The sequence below is a fragment of the Alosa pseudoharengus genome, unplaced genomic scaffold (assembly GCF_046254945.1).
Source record: "Alosa pseudoharengus isolate Yale_2024_CS ecotype anadromous, Long Island Sound unplaced genomic scaffold, YU_APseudo_1.1 YU_APseudo_1.1_scf_12, whole genome shotgun sequence".
In the NCBI taxonomy this organism is placed as follows: Eukaryota; Metazoa; Chordata; class Actinopteri; order Clupeiformes; family Clupeidae; genus Alosa; species Alosa pseudoharengus.
Window position 1 is genome coordinate 24,215,477 of NW_027468587.1, and position 16,758 is coordinate 24,232,234.

The window sequence follows — 16,758 nt, forward strand, 5'->3', positions numbered from 1 at the left end:
CTAAATTACTTCAGTTGCAGTAATTATAGCTTGTTGAAAATTTGCCAGATATAGTATAGTAAATAAATAGTAAGCAGACCATTCAGCAACAAACAGCCAAGATATCTGATTGTCTTCCAGACTACCTTCCCTGTAACAATTGATAACAGAAACTCTATCACCCCCTTGTGGTCCACTGAAAATGTTGTGCTACTGTCAAAAAAGTTGTTTGTTACAGGACAAAAGGAGAAAAACTTCATCAATCATGTCTCCACCATCCTGCTAATCCTAAAATCCCCTGGCCCTGGAGGCATTGGGCTTGCTGTGAAACAGGGATTTATTTCCAATGTCAGACAGTAGGCCTTCTAGAAAGACCAAACCGCTGGAGCTGAACAAAACGGCTGGGAATCGGAGAAAAAAACACTGATAAGCACTTTAAACGTCAGTCACCCAAGGCTAGGCTTAAACCACTCAAACATTTCTTATGTCACATGATTTTGATGGGACTTTTGTGTGAGTTCATCTGCTGTGATTAAGTGGGAAACCTGTGCACAGGTCCCGTAAAACAGAATCCTGAAAGACTGAACAAAAGTGTTTTGTGCCACTGGATACTTTTTCTTTCTCTGAAATAGCACTTCTCCTTTGCAACGAACCTCTCGCTTGCTCAGAAAACAGAGATTTAATTTCCTTTCTTGAGTCAAACCAGCCAAACGAGTTCACCACGCTATGACCTGGGGTTGGGAATGGGAGGAGGCTGACACCATTACATTCTAGCACAGCAAGATGTCAACACTTACAAGACGGACGAAAAATCTACTGAAAAAAAAAAAAACTCATAAAAGCCCATATACATGGGCTTTCTCTCTTTATTCAGGATAGTGGAGATTGACAGGAAGTGAGTGGAAGAGAGAGAGATAGGATGGGATTGGGAAATGACCGCGGGTCGGATTGGAAGCCGGGTCTCCGTGTGCACTTGGACCCAGTGGATGCAGCCGCTTGCACAGCCCCCCCCCCCCCCCCCCCCATTGAGGTCACATTCAAGCACAGATTGGTTGTTATGACAGAATGGAAAAAGCAGGACAGTGGACAAGCATGCTGACATGTTTCAAATGATATGTTGGCCCTTTGCCCGTGTTGAGGTTGACAAGATGTGCATTTTGTTCACGTTAGCACCTTAGTTGAATGTGCCCACTAATGTTCTCTCATTATGTTGTCATTTTCAAAATAGGGCAAAGCATCTACCACAGAGAAGTCGCAATGACCAAAAATATTAGTAACTAGCCATATTCAATAAATAGAACACAACCCCCATTTTATCAGTCCTATTTGTAGTCATGTCAAATGCTTTTATGATCCTATACTCTATGACAATGAGCACAACTTAGTGATGGCTGACTAACAGACCCCAGGAGCACAAAAAATAGGAGTACACATCATAAGGGATATCCCCTTTATTTGATAAAAAATAAAACTATGAATTGCCTTTTTTTTCAAAGTGTCCATGTTTCCCAGAGAAATAGGCTTGCAATTATACAAGAGATGCCTACACATCTAAAGAAGCAACGATAACTGGAAGGCTGTAACACCTATGTACATATGGGACAGAGGCATGTAAAAATGCAGCATGTACATGCACGCGCACACGCACACACAAACACAAACAATTTAGAGGAACAGGAGTCTAAGCAGGGCATAAATGACAGCACCTTCCTGTATTATAATCACTGATATTAGATGGCACGAAAAAAAAAAAAAAAAAAAACTCAGCTATTATGGCACATAGTCTGTCATGATATTTACTACAATACCAAAGTAAAAGTAAACAAAGTTATTGGATACAAAAGCAAAAACAGACACAATAAAACAGGAGAAAGTTCATCCAGTTCTTCCAGAATGTCTCCAAGTGAAGTTTAGAAATGGCGGTGGCACTCAGGTTTGGTTGCTCTGAGAGAGGAGGGCAACGAGGCCAAAGCTTCTAGTCCATTGCTTCAGGGCAAGTCTCCTCAGTTACGGCAGTCAGGCAACCACCAATATCACAGACATTTAACATCTTCTAGCAGCGGCGAGCAAGACCACCAACAAACAAACAAACAAACAAAGACATGACAAATGCGGACCATGTGGTCCAAAATGGAGAGTGAAGCGGGCAGGTGACGGAGGGGGGCAGACATGCACAGGTGAGGCAGTGTTTTCCACTCCCGCTGAAAGGCCTGGGAGCGTCAGAGGACGGAGTCGCACTGGCTCAGGGCGAATGCAGCAGGGGAGACCCGGAGAAGTCTGTGTCGTGGGAGGTGGGGGAGTAAACAGTGGCTGAACTGGATGAGTAGGCTGTGTGAGACAAAGCAAAGACGGGTGGCCTGTTTAGCCATCTGTGGTATGCACTTTGGACACAAGCACCTAAAACAGCAAGTAGCCCCATGCTCTTAGCATGAGATGCCCTTTAAACACCATGGCATGTTTGACAAACAAAGTCAAAAATAATCATGCCGAATCGTCAAAATATAATAACAAACATCAATTATCCCCATTAAAACATCATACATTAAATACATTTAGCCTGCAAAAAATAAGCCATACAAATAATACATTTATCAATGAATGCATGATCTCGTTTATGGGCCTCCATGGGTATGGCATACGAAGCTAGTGGAAGTGCCTCATGGTTCAGTTAACAAGGCACTTTTGAGACATTTCCAAGCTTTTAAACCTAAACACCTGATCACATACCACTCCATGATAGTTTAAAAAAAAACTTCCATTATTCCTGGCATATTCCTGGATATAGCTGTGAAGCATAAGAGAGTCTTTGGGGCATCATTGAGGTGTAATTCAAGAACATCAATTGATTGCACAATAAATATGAGAGTCATCTGAGTAGGGGTGGAGAATGAACACTGTCCACTCAGGGGTATTGGTTTTGGAGAGAGATGAAGTGCTCCAGGTGAACTGCTGAAAGACGAGACCACATACACCACAGCCAAAGAAACGGTCTTAGTGCGACATACAAAGATGGGGGCTGCGAGGGGGGTGGAGGCACAATGGCCACTCAGGGCCACAAGGCTGTTGTTCTCGGGGAGAAAAAGGAGGAGAAGAATGCGCAGGTATTCTCCCGTGAAAGAGAGGGATCAAAGCCAGGAATGCCAGTGGAGAGCAGAGAGAAGGTGAGAGAACACCTGCAGCTGGCGCTTCCACACTGGGGCATTGATGAAGAGCGCTACCGTGCTCGCCGGCGTCATGACTTAATTTGCAGCAGTGGCTAATGCCTACAGTAACTCCATTTGATCAATGCCCCCTCAACCAGATGTAATGACCATACTGTCATATGGTAGTTAATAGTACACCCCCAGAGAGACTGGGACACTAACCCACTGGGCCGGGTAATGAAGGAGGTTGCTGGAGCACAGAGCAAACATGTATGTGGGACATCGGTTGTTAGGGCCCGAGGGACTAGTAGGAAATGGGGAGAATGTGGGGAATGAACACAGGTGTGACTACCTCAGTAATTCAGAAAGTGCTTAAGTAACTAGAGGTAAAAAAAAAATCACGTCTCTTCTAATACTTCCGTTGAAGTTCTTCAAACCATGTTAAGAGTTTATTTCACGTTTAAAACTTAATTTCACTTTTTCGAATGAAAATGATTTGAATGGATACTTACTTCGCCCACTGTGGACCCTCATTCTGCGCGCGAGTTCATCTGATGGTGTCAGGTCGGACACTTTCACTTCAGGTTCAACTACAAACAATAAAAGTAGTAGAACAACGAATGAGGATAATTACAAACACCACACAGGACATATGTTATTGACATTTAAAGTGCAGTCAGCGAGTGCGCATTGTCTATGTTTATGTTTCAATTTCTTAGCAGACACTTTTGTCCAAAACAACATACATTCTCTGTTTTATGGACATTCTATGTACATTCTATGGACCAAATAAAAAACACCAGAGAGGTAACTTATCCCTCCTTTCAATAACACAGTGTTTAGTTTTTGTTTGGGGGACAGGCTGTTCCCAATTTGTTTTTGTTTCCTGTTTTCAGAGCCTGGGCTACCTACTCATACCGTTTTCTTTACTGTGTACTAGTGTTGGATGGGCAGCTTGCGGCTCATGAGGAGATGTTCGCTGAATGTGACAAATAAATGTTATGGGCTTGAAATGGCATGCAATCGCTGACTGCACCTTTTAAGATATGCCTTTCTTTATTGGCTAGAGCAATGTAGAAGCTGATATCCTGCACTGAAGTACTACTAATTACCAGAAAGGTGACAAGCGGTCGGAATACAACTTTTCAACAGGAAGTAATTACATGCTTAATTTGGCATATGCTCAGTTAATTAGTAGAAACAGAAGAAACTGGAAAGTGACTGGAATGTATTTGACCACACTTATTAGGATACAAGCTTTATGTTGTAAGATGTGTAGAAAAAGATTTAAGCAGATATGGGATCATGTATCTTACAACTGCTGAAGGTGAGGGTCATGGTTTCGTGGCCGCTGTCGGGCAGGGTGCCATCCCTTTGTCCGTTTAGGTGCAGCAGTGCATCCTGGGAACTGGAGTCTTTGTTCCTGCCATAAGAGTTCTTGTTCTTGCCCTTGCGGGTGCTGATGCGGATGACCCCGTGCACCAGACGGCACTCGGCCTCCTGCTCCTCCAAGTTGTAGTCCTGAGCGATGCTGTAGATGAGGTCGCTGATCTCATTGGTCTTGCGCGAGAAGGACGAGTCGGAGGTGCACTTGGCCAGCTGCTCAATCTGGTGGAGCTTGTACAGGTCCAGCAGCTTCTTGGTGATGAGCGAGTCGATGTCCGCCTTGCTGTCGTCGATGTCGTCCAGGTCCAGGTCCTCTCTGGAGTAGATGCTGGAAGTTCGCTCCTTCTGCCCGCCAGTCTTCACTGCAGAGTTATTTCGCTTGGCGGGCCCTGGCTGGTAGTGCACCTTCTTGCCAGCGATGCGCACGTCCTTGTAGCGAAAGCTGTCCGAGTTGGGCAGCTCGCGTTCAGGCTTACGGGCCTCCAGGGGCACGCCGCAGGTGGGGTTGGTCAAGGCCATGCCGTTTCCCAGCGGTCGGCTCTCGGCCTCGCTGGACTTGGCCGGCGGGTTGTCCGTGGAGCTCTCGTTGTGGATGGGCAGGCAGGGCTCACGCGTGCCGTAGAAGCCACAGGTGAGGATGCAGCAGATGAGCGCCTTGCAGCCACTCCAGCCCAGAGAGGCGCAGGAGCCACAGGCGGGCGGGACACCCTGCGCCGCATCCGCCGACCCTGGGATGAAGCCGATGGTCTCCGAGCCGCGCCCATTGGTGTGGCGCGAGTGGGTCTTGCGGCCCTCGCTCTGGCTGCGATGGTGGTGACCGTGACTGTGGTTGTGGTTGTGATGGTGACTGTGGTTTTTGTGCTTGCTGTAGTGGTGGTTGCTGCCGCCGCCACTGCTGCTGCTGAGGAGGTTGTTGTTGCTGTGGTGCTCGCGAGGAGAGTCCTGGCTGGTGCCACTGTCGCGCGAGCAGCTACGGCTGTGCCCGTAGCTGTCGGCCCTGGTGCGTGACGTGTGGTGGGAGGGGGGCTTGTGATTGGCCCCCATGCTGTGGCCAGGCATGCCTCACCACATCCAGGGCCTGGAGAGAAGAACAAAGAGCAGGGGCCGGGGGGTTATTTTCACGCCATTTGCCCAGCAAAATCAGAAGAGACTGTTTTGGAGAACTCCCAGAGATCAGTTGAAAATTTAACTGAAACCCACTAATCTATTATCATGTAAATCGCCAAGTGTCGAAACAGTCTCCTCCATAAGAATGCAAATCCTCAAGCATCACAGCCAGGACTAACACTAAACTAATACCTCAACGAAACTATTGAGATCCCCTAATGCACCCTGAAACAAACTAAATGGATATCCTAGACAAGAAGACCAACTGAAATCCGTTAAAAAGAAAGAGTACGCAACCCTGCAGTATGTTTTAGGCTTGATCTAAACAAAGACAGCATCCATTTGAAAATACACCTGATGAGGACATAATTGGCATATCTTGCACAAAAACGGAACTTGGCCCAATTTAAATGAACTACGAGTTTGATAAGGTAGTAAGAAATGTGCTAAAATCTACAATAGAAACATGGAAGATGCCGCTGAAAAGTGGGTGCATAGATGCACAAATGCTTTAAAGCACAGGATGAAAGCCACACTCTGCAACTGCAATAACCAATCCCTTTGATTTTACTGTAATTTGACACTTTTAGCAGTGCCTTGCTCAGCCAGGGGAGTCTATGTGCATGTGAAATATTAGGAGAGATGCTGTCTGTGGCTTTGTGAACAGAGCCTAAACAGAGTACACCAGATTAAGAGGAAGATTACTCAAATTATGAGTTGAACACAGCTAGGGGACTTACATGAGACACATCTGACTGGTTACTTTAGATAGGGAAATTATATTCAACCACAAAGAACTTTAGTGAGGAGTGTGCAGCATCAGAGCCTCTGTGTGTTTTTATGTATCTGTGCCTATACTATGCCTACATTTCTACATGGTCTGTATCCAACCACAGCTTATGATGTGTATCTCTGTGGTACAAGTCACCATGTTTAAAAGTGATTGCTAAATTGATGAATATAAGACATGAATATGTTACCATTTTAAAATATTCTGGCTACAATTTAAACATAGGTGTATTAAGAGAAGAGAAGCAAGCGCTCTTACAGCTTCACTCCTGTAAACACTACTCTCAGTGTTATGACTGAGTTTTGAGTTTTACAGCATTCATGTATGATTGACACATCACACAAATACAGGAAATAGTGACCAAAAATCAGTTTGTTGAGGCATGTAACAATTTAAGGAGTATCCAAATCTAATACAAAACAAATCAGGTCTGGAATCCAAAGCTCATTGTTTGTCCATAGTAAATATTTATGACATTGGGTTCATGAAACAATACAGCTACAGGCACTGGGCTACAAAAAGGGAATGCCTCCATATTGCATTAAAGTTGGGTAGGATCATGTAGGGTAAAGGCCAAAAGGACACTGGTTGATATGGCTGGATTGTAGACAGGTTTGCGCTGACTCGTACATTTCTGGCCATATAGTTCACAGATGACAACAGGCGTGCTGCTCACCGCGGTTCTCGTTTAATAAGCTGAACTCAAGGCAGGCCTCAAAAAACACTCCAAATTCAGCTGCACTTGCTGGTTGTTTTGAAATGGGTCGAACATTGCTCGAAGGCCTTCGCTATGTTTTCTGACCTACAATCAAACTTGTCTGACTTGACATTAAGTTGATTAAGTTTGTCGCGTATAGGCTAACTTTGATCATCAGGTCCTTAAGCGGAGTTGACAAGAAAAACGAGCACGATAAGAGTTTCACACGACACGGCACAAGCCGTGGATTTTTTAAAAATTGAAACTTACCACTTACCACATAAGAGCAAGTTCTCTTGTCTTCTGTTGTTGTTTCCCTCCGCGTCTTCTTTCACGGAAGTGAATTAGTTGCTGACTTCCCAGACCCAACAATATTAAACAGCATTAAGAGTGTCTATAGCCCAGGTAGGCCTACTTTTTAAAATCAAACACAAACCGTAGACAATCAGACAAAACACAATCCACCGCCCAGCTTGGGCTAGATCTGTCTCGGTAAATTCCACAGTGTTACGCTCCCGCTCCCTCCCGAAGCCTACTCTACCTGCGGCTACAGGTAAATCGTACACCCACTCACAGGTAAGCAGTGACGTCACACGTGTAACGAATATGGGTGCATGGTTGGGTGGGCAATTGCAAATCCCGCTGCCAATCCGTTGGATTGCAAAATATGAGAATACTGAATAATCCACAATATTGCATCTACTGAAATAGTTGTTTTATGTTTTAACTTCACAGGACAACCATTTCGAACAAGCGTGGCTATAATTTCGAAGACAACATAATAACCAAAAATAATTTCAGGGTGTGCATGCACTTTCAAACATCAGCGTCACAGGTTATAGTTGGCTGGTCTGTCGTGGCTGCAGAAGAATGCCAAATTACTATAATGCCACACAAATAATCAGACCTTTCTGGTAAGACATGCAAGACACATACAATACCATGATGCAAAGATTCACAGCTCGTCTATATACCACTCTTAGTGTGAACAAGTATTTGTCTGATGCCTCCTTAGCAACTACAAAAGGTAGGTAGATAGATAGATACTTTATTGATCCCCAGGGGAAATTCAAGGTCTCAGTAGCACAACACACACACATTCACTAACAGCAGAAAAAGTAATTAAAAGTATATAATATAAAAACACAACTAAGCAATAAGGACAGTAGAAGATAAAGAACATATACTAAAATACAAATTATACTAACTAACACTTAATCTAAATCAATTCTAAAAACAGTATCCACATAGTGGTGATTAAGGTGTGCAATTGGACAATTGTGTGGATATTCATGACATGCAGTGATAGCTGACAAGGTCAGGAATTTGTAAGCTTTATTTGACCAAGTTTTAAATCAAGGGTGTAAACTATAAATACAGTAGCCCACACATCTTTTCAAAAATAATAAAACTATGAAACACATAGGCCTTGACAGACTTATTCCTAAATGTAAAAGAGTTAAAAGGATTACACACAAATGTTTACACTTATAGCCTTGGTTACAATTCAGATAAGAGTCTATGCATGTTTTAAAAAAATAAAATAATCACTGCAGCTTTTTAGATCTATTGCTTATGACTTTCGTATAGGGACTTGCAAGGTGCAAGGAGGGACCAAGCAACAACCACCCCCAATTCAGCTTCTACTCAATACAACTCAATACAACCACCCCCAATTCAGCTTCTATACAACCACCCCAATTCAGCTGCTACTCAATACATCTCATGTATTTTTAGTGCTGACTTTGCAGAGGTCACACTGCCGCCCACTGTTAGCCACCAATTTGTTTCAGGGAAATATGTGTTGCCCTTAAAGCTCCCCAACACCATCACAAAGGTGGACTATTTTGTCTGCAGCGGAGTTTGAGATTGGTCTATTGTAAGTAGATTGACCTTTTATCAATTTATCTGTGAGGAATGTACTTCGTAGGGGACGAATGTCCTATCATGTGTCCATTTCCTCTGAGTAAAAGTTGGACGTCATGTTTTGCTTGTTCCTGCGGTGTATGACCAACTGATAGAGCATGAAGGTAATAATCCCAAGGTCATAGGCAGATGTGTGGTGAAACAAAGACTACAGAAAGCCCTAACACAAAATCACTACAGGGCTTGCTACATGGAAATTGACATACTGTGCCAAAAAACACAATTCAGATGTACCGGTATGCTAGTGATAATTAAAGTGGCCTTAAAATCTTTTTTAAAGTGTTCAGGAGAGGAGGCTACAATTTTTACACCATGATTCTGTATTTTACTGTATGATGACAAACAAACATGTAACAACGTGGGACCAAAACTGTTGCATTACAAAACAATAAAAGCTTTGGTGGAAACAACACAGATAGCTGTTGAACCCATAACATAATGAACTGTATGTGGGCAGAAATGAAAACGTAGCAGCAAGTTTTGAGAATAACATGGAGTGCACAAACTATATGCAAAGATGTTCAATGATGACGTATTAAATATACCTGAGAATAGCAGAATGCTACCGTGTTTTCCATCTTAAGTTTTAAAAACTACATATCTGGTTTAAATATCCCATGTTTGCTCCATTATTACAAGACCCACAGTCCTGGAATTTTTGCTTTGGGTTTGCCTGTTTCAACGGTTCTTAAGGTCAACCCAGTCGTACCTGCTTATGAAAATATTGTCTTATGATAATATACTCTCTAGTTTGCACTGTACCACACTAAGACACACTCCTTTGAGTGTCCACAAAACTACATGTAAATATGTATTTAGAATGTTACAGGCAGAGGCATGCACATGCAAGGGTGTGAAAAGGGTCACTACTCAGCAGATCCCATGCACATCCTCAGCCTGCTCCATTTTCTCCCTCGTTGGCGCTTCATCATCCTGCCTACACCATATGAGCCAAGCCATTTGGGGAATGAGGACAAGTGCACAATAGGCTGGAGTGGGAGGGAGGGAGCACAGACACACACATGCATAGGTGAAGGGGCACAACAGTACATGCGGTTAAATGCAGTGCAAGAAAAAATTATATGGCTCGATATTTAGATATACTTTACATCATATGGAAAGTCAATGGGTGTACAATATTGAGTTTTAACAACTGTGTTTTTTAGACAGGTTTCCTGTTTATGGCTGAATGAAAGTGGCAATCAAGTGCAGTGGCTGGTAATTTATCAACTGGCAGTTCTGAGCATGTTTTGAAGAGCAGTATTAGGCCTATTGCTTGAAAGTTTCATCAATCTCACAAAGAAAGCATACTCGACTTTGCTGGAACCTTGGTCATTCGCACTGATCACGGTTTTATGTATAGCAGGCTATGTCACACAAAGACATCCCGTCCAGGACGAAAGTGTGGAGGAGTCTATCACAAAAAAACGCGTTTGCCTAAACTGCAATGTCAGCGGGAATTTGAGACAAAGAAGTCTTGTTAGGTATCTGGCGACCAGCTTCGAGTTTGTTCGTTTGCTCTAGTTTGCCATTAGTGCCAATTTGCCTGATCCTGGGGTCTGAGTCGATCTCATATCGATACTGGTAACCCTCCATCATGTCCTGGCATGCGTCTCGCATTTCCACGACCCACTTCTCGATGCCCTTGCGGTTGAGGAAGACGACGAAGCAAAAGACCATACCCACAAATCCACAGACCAACCCCAGCAGTACGTAGGACGTCTGTAGGCTGAGGCCGTCCACCTCCATCATCCCATCCCTCTGATTGCAGTGGAGGACCTTCGTGCTGAGCACTTGCACTGCGACGTGCCGCAGCTGTCCGGGAGAGGCGCAGCGCAATTTCTCTGGGTCTCCAACTCGGACTTTCGAATTGTTCACCCACTTTGCGAACTCTTCCGTCTCACATGCGCACAGGTATGGATTGTACCCCAACAGCAGCCGAGCCCTGTCGAGCCTCTCCAGTTCGTGAAGCCCCTCGGCGCTGAACGCTGTGAAGCGGTTGCCAGTAAGGTCCAACTCCTCCAGCAGCTCCACACCAGAGAATGTACCGTTGTAAACGGCAACCAGAGAGTTGTTGTCCAGACGCAGCTGTCTCAAGTTAGGGAGAGGAGAGAACATCCCTGGGGGAAGCAGGAGCAGACTATTGCCGGAGAGGTCGAGGCGACGGAGGCTCCCCAAGCCGCCCCACCTGAGCGCAGTAATAAGGTCAGTGAGTGAAGTGTGATTGAAGAGAGAGTTGCTGAGGTTGAGCTCTTCTAGAGGACTGCCCGGGACCATGAAAGCCTCAGGATGAATAAGGGTGAGCTGGTTGTCATTCAGGTCCAGAGAGCGTAGCATGGTCAGAGAGGAGAATGTGTGGGATGCTATCTCGGTGATACTGTGGGGAAAAAGGAAAGAATACCTGTTTTTCAGTGTTCTATACAATACAAAATACAGATACACACTGATGCTGAGCACAAAGCAGTCAGCCTTACTGATTAGCAAACTACAAAAAAAAAAAAAAACACAGAACATGCCACTGGGAACTTGGAGAACACATTTTGTCAAGTTCCCAGTGGCATGTTCTGTGTGGGTTTTTTGTGGTTAACGTAAATTTGCATCTATTACGTTAACATCGATACTTACCTATTGTTGCTTAAAATCAAATTGGTGACATTGTCCAGCCACTGAAAAGACTCGTATCCAATCCTTGGAATCAAATTCCCTGTAATGACTAAATTATTGGTATATCCCGGGATGCCGCCGGGCACTGCCCGGAGGTCCAGTGAAACACACTGAACTGTTGTGGAGGCTTCCAAACACTGGCAACCAGACGGACACGCAGTGGAAAATGAGAGCGCTCCGACGACCACAGAGAAAATAGTTACACAGCGCATTTTGCAACTCCCAAGTTAAGAACAGTTTGTTGTCTGCTCAGTTCAACTGCTGCAAACTGCTGTCAGTTCTTTTCTAGTGAAGTGTACCGCCTGTTCATGGTACCATAAAGATCCCCTGTAGATTTATACCAACATGTATCATTATCCGTTTCTTTATTTCACGTAGCCTACGTCCACACGTTCTCTATTTGCCAAAAGTAACGGGACAGTGTTACACTGCCCTTGCGAGGGGAAAGCGAGTCCGCGCAAAGCTGTCGCTCAGACAACACACAGGTGCACTGCTGTATGTGTGCTATGCAGAGTTATACAGCACCGCCTCACAGAACTAATAAGGGGCAGGTGACGAACATCTCCTGGGGTCATCTCTCTTAAAGGGGAAGGGGTTTCTGTCTGTAAAAAAGACGCTACAAATAGTCCAGACCAGATGTATAGTCTGATCATAGGATTAGACTATTAACATTAGTTGTATTCACTGATTGAATTACTTAATTTTACATATCATATTATTGTTTATTTTCATCCTTATATACAGCATAGCGTTAACATCACAGTAAAACAAGGCTTTCAATCATGCATCCTTATGTACCAAGTCAGTAAAAAACATGAATAAACAAAATACAATCTCTTTTAAAAAGTCCCTGTAGTGCTTTCCATGAACCTAAAATGAATGAAAAGACTGAGAATTGAAGCCAGTGGAGGTCCTGATTACACCAAGGGCGAATGGGCACCAATAACAACTACTGCTCAAATATGAAAAGATGGAATTGCATTTATCCATAAGTGTCATAAATTTTTGCTTGTGGATATAATACACAGATTACAGCATTTCTGGCTGTCTGAAAAGCCAGTATTTTACCAACCCTGAACAAGCGCATGTGGAATGGCCACTGTGGAATTGTGGATACAGTCGGGGTGCCCCGCATCCATATCTGAAATGCTCAGTAGTGTTCTCCAGAGTGCAGGAGACAGTGGCACTCAGTCAATCATCAACGTACAGTCTACAACAGCAGAGATCCAGCATAAAGAAGAGTACAAATGGAAGCATTGTGGATTCACAATCAGTGATCATTCTGCCTATCGGCCTGTTATTACTGTACAAGTCCTGTGTTCTTGCTTTTCTGAAGCAGTCCCGAATTCTGTTGTGCGTGTGATTCCGTCCCCACGCCAGCTTCCTGTGTCTCAGTTACCGCAGGTTGAAAGCCAAGGCGATGGTGACGACCACTCCGGTCAGCATCAGGAAGGGCAGCCAAGTCTTCAGGAACCCCACAAAGCTGAAGGACAGAAGGAGATAGACATACACATGGGGAGAGAGAAGGAGAGAGTGAAAACAGATGTGGAGAAAAAAGAGAGGGAGAGGCTTATAAAAACAACCCTGCCCTACACTCCAAAATGACATGTTCCGCAGCTGAAACAAAAACACATTTATCAGCAGTCAAGGGCATTGACAGCATGGAAAGGACCTCACACCCCCACTCCCCCAGAGGGGCAGAGAGGGGGGTTCATCCCATGGGTTTAGCAGAAGTCACCCTCTATGTCTGCACCCCCACCACCACGACCCTCCCCTACCCGTTGTATCATCCTGTCCTCTACCGCAAATCCAACAGGCCTCCAGCACACAGTCCTGGCGTAGTGGGGGACCCTGCGCACGGCAGTGATAAATTACCTCTGCGCTTCTCAGGCAAAGGGCAGCCTGAACCCCCCCCCCCCCCCACAACCACCACCACCACCTACCCCACCACCAGCTGGTGGACTCAGCACAAAGGCGTGATCGCTTGGAGAACACACACACGTGACAGTAGCGGCCAGTTCCTTGAAATTAAGTGTGTTTTACGTGGCAGCTAGGCAGTCACTACTGTCACTACTCTGTTTATTGTGGGGTGGTTTATTGTCTACATTTCACAAAGGTCTACATAGGCAGGACAGTGGCATGCATTCATGTTGTGCATCTCTACTCACCTGACATGTTTGCTGTGGATGAGCGTGAGCAAACAGAGCTTGACCATGTTCCAAGATGAGCTGTTGTTGTAGCGCATTAAATTTAGGGCCATGGCCACATGGGAATGGCAGTTGTCACAACACAGGTTGTGCTGTGAACAAAGCATCACAAATATACTTAGATTATGCTCTACTTGTAATTGTGCAAAACTATATTATCTTGTTTCCACCAGTGTTTTGCATTTTCTAAATCATTTATCAACTTGTAGTTTACAGTAGTGAGTAGTGACCATGTTTTTTTTTAATTCATTATGTTTATTTGTTGAAAAATGCCTTGTTTACTGGTAATAAAAAGGACACAGCTGAGCTGTAGCTACCATTCTGTGTTTGTACTCCTCTGAGGCGTCGTGCACTGCCATGTCCCAGGCATTGGCGCCTCCACTGTACACCTTGTTGATGTCCAGCTTCCAGTACCTACAGTACAGACACACATGATCAAAGCATGAGAACACAAGCAATTGTATCCTCCTGTCCTGTTCTGTACTACTGCACAGCAGTGTTACAACTAAGCCACATAACATACTTTGTTGGTCTCCCAAAGGCCATGTTGTCTTCCTGAATACAGAAAAAAGAAAAAAAGAAACTTAATCACAGCAATGATGTGATATGATTAAACATGCAACCATTTTACACTTATTTACTGACGCTTCACACTTCATAATAATCATGTTACTCCTCACAGTGTATCACTTTACTCACAGAAACAAAATAAGGTCCTGCAAAATCTCGAATGATCCCACTTGAAGTGCAGATCCCCATGTGACCAATGAAAGGCAGGAACCATCTACAGACAAAAGGCAACTGGTCAGTCAGGCCAGACTACAGCTCATTACTCAAAACACTGACACATCATAACACAACTAATTACGTTGCAATGACAAAATGGATATATTACTATCCACCAAAAATGTAGGTAAGAAAATGTAAAGTTAGGCCTAGGCTTCAACGTTGGTGAGTAGAAACTGCTGTAACTGACGTTATCACAATAACGACTGTCACTGGGTTGCTTTTTGCCAAATAGGTCTGTGGCTAAACAATATGACATTAGACTTCACTAATCCACTCTCGGCAGGATTATTATTTCATTCATTCATGTAGTCTACCATGTCAGAGCTGAGTCTATCCCAGGACTGCTACATTCTGGAAGTGGATGAGATAACGAACGTTTGAGGAGTGCAGAATTCACTGCTTCTCTAGGCCTACATTTTAGAGTTAGCAGAGAGATTTAGCGCCAAAATTTGAGTTTATTGCAGTTGCTGCCTTCTGCTTTCTTCGACCGCCATAATGTAATTTTCTAGCATTGAATGTTGGTTTCATAATATCGACTGCATGCATGCATTCCGCTTGTGACGTTTAATGTAGCATTCCCGTGACACGGTATGGACAGGTTCACCTCGAACAACTACTCACGTTAGGACTGGAATTGGTGTCCAAACAATACAATACGGATAACGGCTCATTTCTTTATCTATTTTTTCGAAACCTCCGTTGAAATTCTTCATGGCGTCTACTTCAGCCACATCCGCCATCACAATCTGTCAACTGATGACGTATTTACTCCAACCGCGGAAGTCAATGCACCAGCGAAACTGCGCAAGCTTAAACCAATAGAACATATGGATCTACCTACAGCAATGAACTCCAACTGATGAGTATTTTCGTTATGATTTTGTTTCTGTTCTGTATATGGCTACACCTTTGCGATCTCTCCCGGACAGTGATGGTTATTATGGTTCTGCTTATGGTAGCCTATTTAGCAGACTAGCAGACACATTTTATCCAAAACGACTCACAGCATTAGGCTATAATCTGCAATAACTTAAAAATGACAACAGGCCTAAACTAACCAATACTACTGCTACTACTTCTACTACTACTAATAATAATTTAAGCATAACTTAATAAATAATAATAATACATATTCCACAGTAAAATAGCCATGGCCTATAGTCTAATAATAAAAAAAACGAGCTATAACTCATAAATGCACTGATTAGACAAATTATGGCTACACGTAAAGTTTCTTTCTTCACTAGATTTAGTCATTCCACCAGGAGCCTAGAAGGAAAAGAGTGATCTTAAGGGAAGGCCAAGACAGACAAAGGAAAGTGGTCAGGGGGATACATGGAATGGTACTCAATCACTGGCAAGAGTAGGCCTAAGGGATTTCATTTTAAGTTAATATAAGTAAGTAAGTATAAGTATATATACTCTTTTGATCCCCTGAGGGAAATTTGGTCTCTGCATTTATCCCAATCCATGAATTAGTGAAACACTCAGCACAAAGTAAACACACAGTGAGGTGAAGCACACACTAATCCCGGCGCAGTGAGCTGCCTGCAACAACAGCGGCGCTCAGGGAGCAGTGAGGGGTTAGGTGCCTTGCTCAAGGGCACTTCAGCCGTGCCTACTGGTCAGGGTTTGAACTGGCAACCCTCCGGTTAGAAGTCCGAAGCGCTAACCAGTAGGCCAAGGCTGCCCCAAATGCTGGGGTCAGTGAAGATGAACCAAGCCGTGTGTTAATATTCTGTGATATGTGAGATTGGCTGGGAGATTTGAGAAAGATTGACCATATAATGGAGAGGAAAATTTTGTTTCTCATTTGTATCCCTTCTGTTGCTCAGGAGACAAAATGTTGATTCTCTTTTAAGGATAATTTAAGTATTTGTCATAGTTATTTCTCCTAATTTTGCCTTATGGAGAAATAAAACAAGCAAAAGATGAGACATATCAATGAGACAAGTATGAGTCACATTTGTTAGTTTGAGAAGCAGGAGAAATAGGGGAGGTCTCTATGTTTCAGTGTAGTCTCACTTACAACTTGTTTCTCCTTAGGAGAAATAATAGAGCAAATGAGGA

General features: G+C 43.8%; 3 protein-coding genes across 4 annotated transcripts; all 3 read right to left on the reverse strand.

Annotated features, from left to right (window-relative positions):
* Nucleotides 1–1,415: 1,415 nt before the first annotated feature.
* Nucleotides 1,416–7,642, reverse strand: kdf1a (keratinocyte differentiation factor 1a). Of its 2 annotated transcripts, none has more exons than XM_076280560.1 (4): nucleotides 7,380–7,642; nucleotides 4,439–5,586; nucleotides 3,635–3,712; nucleotides 1,416–2,307 (listed from the first exon to the last, which is right to left on the reverse strand). In XM_076280560.1, the coding sequence occupies exons 2-4, from the start codon at nucleotides 5,565–5,567 to the stop codon at nucleotides 2,222–2,224; spliced, it is 1,293 nt and encodes a 430-aa protein (XP_076136675.1). In that variant the 5' UTR covers nucleotides 5,568–5,586; nucleotides 7,380–7,642; the 3' UTR covers nucleotides 1,416–2,221. The 2 variants fall into 2 exon arrangements, with proteins under 2 accessions (XP_076136675.1, XP_076136676.1); XM_076280561.1 differs by having other exon boundaries at nucleotides 7,373–7,642.
* A 604-nt stretch (nucleotides 7,643–8,246) lies between these two features.
* On the reverse strand, nucleotides 8,247–11,904 carry tpbg1a (trophoblast glycoprotein 1a). The gene is made up of 2 exons (XM_076281262.1): nucleotides 11,654–11,904; nucleotides 8,247–11,405 (listed from the first exon to the last, which is right to left on the reverse strand). Exons 1-2 carry the CDS (start codon nucleotides 11,902–11,904, stop codon nucleotides 10,466–10,468), a joined length of 1,191 nt encoding a protein of 396 aa, XP_076137377.1. The 3' UTR covers nucleotides 8,247–10,465.
* A 485-nt stretch (nucleotides 11,905–12,389) lies between these two features.
* Nucleotides 12,390–15,431, reverse strand: tmem222a (transmembrane protein 222a). The gene is made up of 6 exons (XM_076280563.1): nucleotides 15,310–15,431; nucleotides 14,599–14,683; nucleotides 14,423–14,454; nucleotides 14,217–14,313; nucleotides 13,861–13,991; nucleotides 12,390–13,175 (listed from the first exon to the last, which is right to left on the reverse strand). The coding sequence occupies exons 1-6, from the start codon at nucleotides 15,426–15,428 to the stop codon at nucleotides 13,088–13,090; spliced, it is 552 nt and encodes a 183-aa protein (XP_076136678.1). The 5' UTR covers nucleotides 15,429–15,431; the 3' UTR covers nucleotides 12,390–13,087.
* Nucleotides 15,432–16,758: the final 1,327 nt, after the last annotated feature.

What these genes read in the sequence shown, in the direction of transcription:
- kdf1a (XM_076280560.1), bottom strand. Translation starts at nt 5,567, where the DNA reads ATGCCTGGCCACAGCATGGGGGCCAATCACAAGCCCCCCTCCCACCAC. An exon ending in GACCCTCACCTTCAGCAGTT is followed by an intron (nt 3,713 to 4,438) that starts GTAAGATACATG and finishes TATTGTTTGTAG; the next exon opens with TTGAACCTGAAGTGAAAGTG. An exon ending in GAGGGTCCACAGTGGGCGAA is followed by an intron (nt 2,308 to 3,634) that starts GTAAGTATCCAT and finishes TGTCTCACACAG; the next exon opens with CCTACTCATCCAGTTCAGCC.
- tmem222a (XM_076280563.1), bottom strand. Translation starts at nt 15,428, where the DNA reads ATGGCGGATGTGGCTGAAGTAGACGCCATGAAGAATTTCAACGGAGGT. An exon ending in GCCTTTGGGAGACCAACAAA is followed by an intron (nt 14,314 to 14,422) that starts GTATGTTATGTG and finishes TCTGTACTGTAG; the next exon opens with GTACTGGAAGCTGGACATCA. An exon ending in ATCCACAGCAAACATGTCAG is followed by an intron (nt 13,176 to 13,860) that starts GTGAGTAGAGAT and finishes TCTGTCCTTCAG; the next exon opens with CTTTGTGGGGTTCCTGAAGA.
- tpbg1a (XM_076281262.1), bottom strand. Translation starts at nt 11,904, where the DNA reads ATGCGCTGTGTAACTATTTTCTCTGTGGTCGTCGGAGCGCTCTCATTT. An exon ending in TTGATTTTAAGCAACAATAG is followed by an intron (nt 11,406 to 11,653) that starts GTAAGTATCGAT and finishes TTTTCCCCACAG; the next exon opens with TATCACCGAGATAGCATCCC.